Source organism: Spea bombifrons, chromosome 2, assembly GCF_027358695.1.
Source record: "Spea bombifrons isolate aSpeBom1 chromosome 2, aSpeBom1.2.pri, whole genome shotgun sequence".
NCBI lineage: Eukaryota > Metazoa > Chordata > Amphibia > Anura > Pelobatidae > Spea > Spea bombifrons.
In genome coordinates, this window is record NC_071088.1 from 139,243,469 (window position 1) to 139,251,390 (window position 7,922).

At 44.1% G+C, this 7,922-nt stretch overlaps 1 protein-coding gene across 1 annotated transcript; it reads left to right on the forward strand.

Annotated features, from left to right (window-relative positions):
* The first annotated feature begins 1,360 nt into the window (after window positions 1-1,360).
* THAP12 (THAP domain containing 12) lies at window positions 1,361-7,618 on the forward strand. Its single transcript, XM_053456712.1, has 5 exons — window positions 1,361-1,516; window positions 2,293-2,413; window positions 3,271-3,375; window positions 3,920-3,956; window positions 5,286-7,618. The coding sequence occupies exons 1-5, from the start codon at window positions 1,428-1,430 to the stop codon at window positions 7,202-7,204; spliced, it is 2,271 nt and encodes a 756-aa protein (XP_053312687.1). The 5' UTR covers window positions 1,361-1,427; the 3' UTR covers window positions 7,205-7,618.
* The last annotated feature ends 304 nt before the right edge of the window (window positions 7,619-7,922 follow it).

Here is a 7,922-nt window from a genome sequence, read left to right on the forward strand (position 1 = left end):
TGTAACGACTCAAACCTTAATCAGTCGTTGGTCTCGTCTTAGATTCGGAAGCCGTATGTCTATCCCGCGCATGTTTAAAGGGTTGGCTCTGCTGTTCCCTGTAACAAAGTTTGTCTCTTTTATATATTTTTTAGAGGCCGCTTTTTCCATAAATCTTGGATTTACAGAACCCGCAGTTCTTGTTCTCACCGAAAGGTCCTTTTGTTCACGAAACAGTAAACTTCTGTAAGAAGAGCTGAACCCCCCGTGTAGCAGACAGAATATTAAACGCTTGTTCATTTACCTATACATTACACAGGGCTGGCCTGCTGATTTACCTACACACTATACAGGGCCACCTCCCACCTTCCCATTACAGACGCTCCCTGGGGTCAGCCCGTTATAACGCAGAGGAAGGAAAAGTAATGCTGTCACGGTCTGCCCAAAAATAATTGTGATTTAATAGATTTATTGTTTTATATAGCGCCATCATATTCCATAGTGCTGTACAACACAAGCATGTCTTCTGTTCTAACTGCATTATATCGATGTCTGCTAAAACAACGCGGGGAGAGAACAGGAAGCGGCTTCCAACTTCCTGCTCGGGCTGACCTGTTAGTAAATTGATATACGGTATATATATATAATATATATATAATATAATGATGCATTTCATTGCACAGCGCTACGGAATTATGGCGCTATATAAACAATAAATAATAATAATAATTTCGTTTTAGAACTCTGGCATTTCGCCATGGCGACCCGGACTCTCCAGGCGTAACCCAGAAGGTTCCCAGGTTTACTCCCCACCACGGGTTACCTTTATATCTATATAGTAAGTATGGATACAGGCGAGAAAATGGGGCGTCTGTTGAAGTCGATGCTTTTTATTGGACCGACTTAAAAAATCAATGTAACGTTACATAAGCTTTTGGGACCGCAGACTTCATTTCTTCTGAAGAAGACACCTCTGAGGTCTCAGAACCTTACCTTAGCTAATGCTGTTTTTTTTTTTTTTTTTTTAGGTTGACCCTTCAGCTAAAGATGGCTTCTTATAATTATATTTTAAGATCATAAATAATCAACTTTTCTGTTAAAATGATAAAAAAAAAACAACTAGAGCTCACTTCCAGCTAATCCTCCCACTGCACTGCCCGCTCTAGCCATGCATCTCATCTCTATGGTGTTCCAGTCTCAGTACGTAACGTTGGGCTTGGCAAACAATAGAGTTTCTTTTCTGGGTGGAGCGACCGCGCGGTGGCTGCTGGGACACGTCGATCGCTGGCGCTGATTCCTCCAGACCGAGCACAGCAGTGTGGAGCTTCCTCAGCCTGTCTGTCTCCCGGGCTCGGTGCTCAGTGTTCCCCCGCAGGTGAGGGGAGGAGGAGGGGTTCCCCCTGTACCGTTACTCCCCTCCCCCCCCGGGCCCCGTTATAAGGGGTAGGATGCCGAATTTTTGCGCCGCCCCGAATTGCACCAGGAAAAGCACGCAGTCCGACTTGGCCTTCTTTAGGTTTCCGCGGGACCCGGGCAGGTGAGAGGCCGTGTGCTGATGGGGTCATTCCCTGCAGGGGGTAGGAGTTTAGTGTGGGGTGGAAGAAGTGGTTTAGTTGCCCAAAAGTAGGATGACCCCCCCCACACCAGGGCAGTTACTCTGTGTTGGGGGTGGTTTTGTATATATATATATATATGCCATATACATGTATAGGGGCAGCATCTCAGATGGGGGCGGGGTGGTATATGCCCCACCCCTGAGGTATAGGGGTTAATACGAAGGGTAAAAGTTACATTTGCCCCTCACTCCATTCAGCAGTGTGGGGGGGGGGGGTTATGCATGAAGGTCCATGGTAAATGCATTGGCTGAAGTCATGCGTTCTGCACAATATCGCTGTACTAGCATTATATAATATATCCATTTATTATATATAAGTGGATCAAAAGCGATGCTTGCACTTTAAGGGCAGCGTCCGCTGAATGGCTTTCATGCGTCTGCCGGCTGTACGTGTGAAGCTTTTATACGGCTGGGATGGCGGTAACGGGTAAATTAGGGGGGCGCTAATGGCCGGCAGCCCATCGGGTATTTAGTGTGACAGCCGTCCAGCCAGAGCCGCCTACCAAGCGTTTACTCATCGATGCCTTTAGATGATAATTTAGTTTCCTTGCATTTTAATTGAGTTGTGCGTGTTTTAGAACTCTAATGTATATGTTGATGCTTCTGTTCCATCTGTTTACTTTTTTTATGGAGCTGTAGCTTGAGTAATGATCTCTTAGGGTCTCAGTTCCTTTTTCTTCTTCCATTGCTGTAATTAGGTGTCAGAAATGGGTTGAGAACTGTCGAAGATCTGACTTAGAGGACAAAACCCCCGACCAGTTGAACAAGCATTATCGCCTGTGTGCCAAACACTTTGAGGATTCAATGATCTGTAGAAATGTGAGTAAATCTATTTTATTCATTATTATATACAAGAATATCTTATCCTTTATATTTATTTACATGTGTTTGGTGTTGGGGCTGCTTTGGACCGTAAACACTCCCTTTAACCTCTTTGTGAAGTAGGGCGTACTATTAGGTGGTCTTAGGTGACCAAGGATGTAATAGTATGTCTTATGGCATCTGCACTGGCAGGGAAATGTTATTAGAAAGCCTGGGGTCTCTCCTGTTATTAGGAGCCGGCTTCACTATCTTCCCGCTCGCTGATCTGATGTAACGGCGCTCCGTTTAGATCAAAATGGTGGCAAATGCCGAATCTTCCGTTCGGGGAACAATTTTTAAAGTTGTGTAAAAAAAAAAGTTCCCGGGGCGTCTGTCCACCCCGATGAGAGGTACTGTGATCAGCGGTGAAGCCCTGCTTACTAATCACTCTGACCAGCAGCATTGGTGATCAAAGTAAAAAGAGGGAGAACGTGTCCCCACTACCCCCCCACAAAAAAAAAAATATATAATATAATTAGAAATACCAGTTATGTCACTATGACATCATAAGGGTTACCATCCAGTTCTAATAGAGATTACTGAGGTTTTAAAGACCCCAAAGGGACTTGCAGTCCAAAAAGTGAAGCAAAAAAATAATTTACAGTAAGACTATACAAAAAAAGTGGTATTGAGAAAAATCCTTATTTGTCCTTGGAAAAAAATGTATCATTTGTGTGGTTATGCTTAACATGGGAAAGGAGGGGGAATTAAAAATGGTAAACATGCTGCACTTGGGGTGTACGAAGGGGTTAAAGGACGCCTCGAGTTCTGCATTTCGCTTTTGGTGCTACATTTTATGTTTGCTTCGTTCTCAGAGCCCCTACAGGACGGTTCTGAGAGAAAACGCCGTTCCCACGATATTTGACCTAACGAGCCACCTGGGTAACACCGGCAGGCGCAGGAAGAGGATAAAGGAGCTGGTAAGGGGTTCGCGGCGTTCTGTCTGCAACCTAACCTTCAACACTCCAGACTTTCTCTCCATTACAGATTTATTTTTTGTCTTTTAAATATCTGACTTTGCATTATTTGTATTTTTTCCGCGCACAGAACACGTTTCTCGGTGCGCCCCTTACTTACGCTTCCTGTCTAAAGAATTGGGTGCTGCGGCTCTCTAGATAATGGATTCAGTTGTCCCGCTTCGCAATCTATAATACATAAATTCGCAATATCAAGGGCTGTAATACAGATTGTATGAAAGATCTTGCGGTATAGATAGCGGCACTTTATCTTGGCTCACCCCACAGAACAGTTTAGAAGTTAAAGCCCTAATTCTTCCCGGATCCTTCGTTTTATGTTTCTGTAACTTCCTGCATGTCCTAGGACCGCATATCTTCCGTCTCTTAAAGACTAGCAATACACAATAATAGATGGATAGATATATAAATTACATCCAACACACGACATTCGTACCAGATCACCTTTCCACCTCCGACTCCATAACATTTTAATTTCTCTTCTTTTCAGACAGAAGAAGAAATAAGAGCATTAAAAGAGAGAAAACGTAAGTGTGTGTATATATGTATATGTATGTGTATGTGTATATTTATATATATATATGCAGCACTATCTGATTGGTGGTTCCTACATCAATGTTAAATATTTGGATATAAGATTACCTGCTGCTGGTCAAAAGTTTATAGTCCCTTATAAATGTCCTTGTTTTTAAAAGAAAAGCAAACTGTGTCTGTTTAAAATAACATGAAACGGGTCACAAATCCAGTGCAGATGTGGTTAATGATGTCACTCCCATCACTCCTGTGTTCTAATGGCCCTTTATCACTCCCATCACTCCTGTGTTCTAATGGCCCTTTATCACTCCCATCACTCCTGTGTTCTAATGGCCCTTTATCACTCCCATCACTCCTGTGTTCTAATGGCCCTTTATCACTCCCATCACTCCTGTGTTCTAATGGCCCTTTATCACTCCCATCACTCCTGTGTTCTAATGGCCGTTTATCACTCCCATCACTCCTGTGTTCCAATGGCCCTTTATCCCTCCCATCACTCCTGTGTTCCAATGGCCCTTTATCACTCCCATCACTCCTGTGTTCCAATGGCCCTTTATCACTCCCATCACTCCTGTGTTCCAATGGCCCTTTATCACTCCCATCACTCCTGTGTTCCAACGGCCCTTTATCACTCCCATCACTCCTGTGTTCCAATGGCCCTTTATCACTCCCATCACTCCTGTGTTCCAATGGCCCTTTATCACTCCCATCACTCCTGTGTTCCAACGGCCCTTTATCACTCCCATCACTCCTGTGTTCCAATGGCCCTTTATCACTCCCATCACTCCTGTGTTCCAATGGCCCTTTATCACTCCCATCACTCCTGTGTTCCAACGGCCCTTTATCACTCCCATCACTCCTGTGTTCCAATGGCCCTTTATCACTCCCATCACTCCTGTGTTCCAATGGCACGTTGTGTTTGCTGATCAAAGTTTATGTTTTAAAAGGCTAATTGATGATAAGAAACTGTTTTATGTGTATAGTATAACTGTTGCAAAATAAACGCTGCAATTCAATCTTTTAAAAATTCCCGGAATGTAGAGGCAGCTCCGAGTTAAATGATACAGAAGAACAGCAGTAACGTAATGTCTGCACCTGTTTTCACTCTGTACTGTTATTAGAATATTAGTTTTGCCTATTTTATCATTATTTTATCTCAATAATATTAATATACAATCCCTTTTAATCTTTAGTTTTTTTTTTAATTTTTTATTATAAATGTGAATAATAATTACATGTTTTATTAAGGATTCAGGCGGTGGGGGGGTCATAGTACGAATTGTAATGTTTAATTTTACATCAATCTCTCTTTATAAACACAGTTGATACCGCAGCTTCGGAGCAAGAAAACCACAAGGCTAACAGCGACGCGGACGTGCAGGTCGTCGAGATAGAAGAAGCAGAAGAAAGAGCAGCTCTGACGCCAGAGGAAAGAGAGAATAAAGATTACTTAAAATCCCTCTTTGAGATTTTGATATTAATGGGAAAGCAAAACGTGCCTTTGGAGAGTCCCGACTCCGAGGTGCTCAAAGGAACTTTCGTCCCCGATAACTTCCAGGCTCTCCTGGAATACAGAATAAATTCGGGGGACGACGTGCTGAGGAGGCGCTTTGAGACGACCGCCGTGAATCTCGAATACTGTTCTTATAAACAGCAGAAGCAAATGCTGGAGATCTGCGAGAGCTGCATCAGGGAAGAGGTCCTCCGGGAGGTCCGGGACGCTCAGTTCTTCTCCATCATTGCCGACGACACCGTCCAGCTGGCCGGCGATGAATACTTACCCGTGTTTGTGAGATTTATAGACGAGACTAACTACCTGCGCGAAGAATTTCTAGGCTTCCTACCCAGCGAGGTCGAAGCGGAGGTGCTGGCCGTGAACTTTCACACCACCATCACGGAGAAATGGGGACTGAACATGGAGTACTGCCGCGGGCAGGCCTACGTCTCGTCGAGCGCCGTCTCGCCCAAAATGAAATACGTGGCTTCCCAGCTGCTGAAAAGATACCCGCGAGCCGTTTATACTCTGTGTTCTTCTTGTGCCTTAAATATCTGGCTGGCGAAGTCGACGCCGGTCGCCGGGGTTTCCGTGGCTTTGGGGACCCTGGAAGATCTTCACAAGTTTTTTAAGAAATCGCCGGTTTTACAGGAAGAGTTAGACTTTACTATAACGCTCCAGTTTCTCCACAGCGACGAGAGAGGGACGGAGCTAAAGAAAGTTATCCGCTCCGAGTGGGTAAGCAGACACGACACTTTTGAGATTATGGTCGGCCTTCTGGAGTCCTTCGTGCTCTGCCTGGACAAAGTCGCCTGCGATACGTCGTTTAAATGCAACGCGACGGTAACCAGCCACGCGTTTGTGCTGTCGAGTGCCTTGAGTGATTTCGACTTCATCGTCACGGTCGTGATATTGAAAAACGCCCTGTCCTTCACCAGAGCTTTCGGGAAGAATCTGCAGGGGCAGACCTCCGATCTGTTCTCTGCGGCCAACAGCCTGACGGCCGTGCTGCACGCTCTGAACGAGGTCCTGGAGAACATCGAGGTTTACCACGAGTTCTGGTTCGAAGAGGCCACCAATCTGGCGGCCAAGCTGGACGTTCCGGTTAAGCTGCCGGGCCGCTTCCGTCGAATGCAGCATGCCAATCTGCAACCGGATCTAACGCCTGAAACCTTCTACAAAGAAGCTCTTAGCATACCCACCATTCAACACATCATTCAGGGGCTGAAGGATATCTTCTCGGAGCAGCATCTAAAAGCCCTCAAGTGCTTATCTCTGATCCCCTCTGTGATGGGCCAGCAAAAATTCAGCACCAGCGAAGACCACAACACGGACATCTACAAATGCGACCTTCCCAACCCGGACACGCTGTCCGCGGAGCTGCATTGCTGGCGGGTGAAATGGAAGCATAGAGGGAAAGACGTGGAGCTTCCGTCAGACATTTACGAGTCCCTCCATCTGCCCGACATTAAGTTCTTTCCCAACGTTTACGCGCTCCTCAAGGCTTTGTGCGTGCTGCCAGTCTTTAAACTGGAAAACGAGAGCTACGTGATCCGGAGATCTCGTTTGAAAGCCTACTTGGAAGGTACGCCTGCGGAGCAGAGGTCCAGTCACCTGGCCCTGGTGCACGTCAATAACGACGCAAGGCATGACCTGGACTTAATGGTCGACACCTATATAAAATTATACGCGGAGAAAAGCGAAAGTGACGTTCTCAATGATAAATCTGAACTCGATGTAGCATAGGTGTTACTTTTTTTTTGTATTTGAAATCTAAGCCTTAAGGAATGAAATCCTTAAAAATAAAAAAAATATATGAATTTCCAACATGCGAAGGTATGAGGTTTTTTGTTTTATATTTTGAAAATGTGTATGATGTTGTACAGTTGTTAATTGTTTGATCAATTATACTAATATGTAATTCTGGAAGAAATGTGGCATTCTTGTAGATATATGGTAAAATTATTAATTTTTTTGCATCTTTAGTATTCTAGGAACGTTGAGGAAACTTTTACAGTAAAGTTTATCGAAAAAACTCATGCATAGGGTATTTGTTTTAGAGCTCTGAGTATGGAAGTCGTTTAATATATATTCGCCTGAAAGCCGTATGAAAAAATTTAAAGAATGGAATTTTTTCTTTGTATTTTTATACTTTTTTTTTTTTTTCATAATAAACTCAAAAACTGGGTCTTTGTTTTAGTTCTGTTAATGGTTCCAAACTGTATTCCAGTGCCTGTGAGGGCTGTATCTGCTGCTAAACGTTTTATCACAGAAAGTATGACTTGTGCCACGTGTTGAGGGAAAATATAATTCTCCGATGTATCTCTACGGTAAGTGATGTTTCGTCAACTGGACCCTTTTCTTGACCAAATTGAATAATAATCTCTGGTCCTTGAAGCCAAAGTCTGTTCCTATGGCACTATTGTGTTTTGACAAAAACATCCGGTGATTTAGGTTGAAAGAC

What these genes read in the sequence shown, in the direction of transcription:
- THAP12 (XM_053456712.1), top strand. Translation starts at nt 1,428, where the DNA reads ATGCCGAATTTTTGCGCCGCCCCGAATTGCACCAGGAAAAGCACGCAG. An exon ending in ATTCAATGATCTGTAGAAAT is followed by an intron (nt 2,414 to 3,270) that starts GTGAGTAAATCT and finishes CTTCGTTCTCAG; the next exon opens with AGCCCCTACAGGACGGTTCT. An exon ending in GGAAGAGGATAAAGGAGCTG is followed by an intron (nt 3,376 to 3,919) that starts GTAAGGGGTTCG and finishes TCTTCTTTTCAG; the next exon opens with ACAGAAGAAGAAATAAGAGC.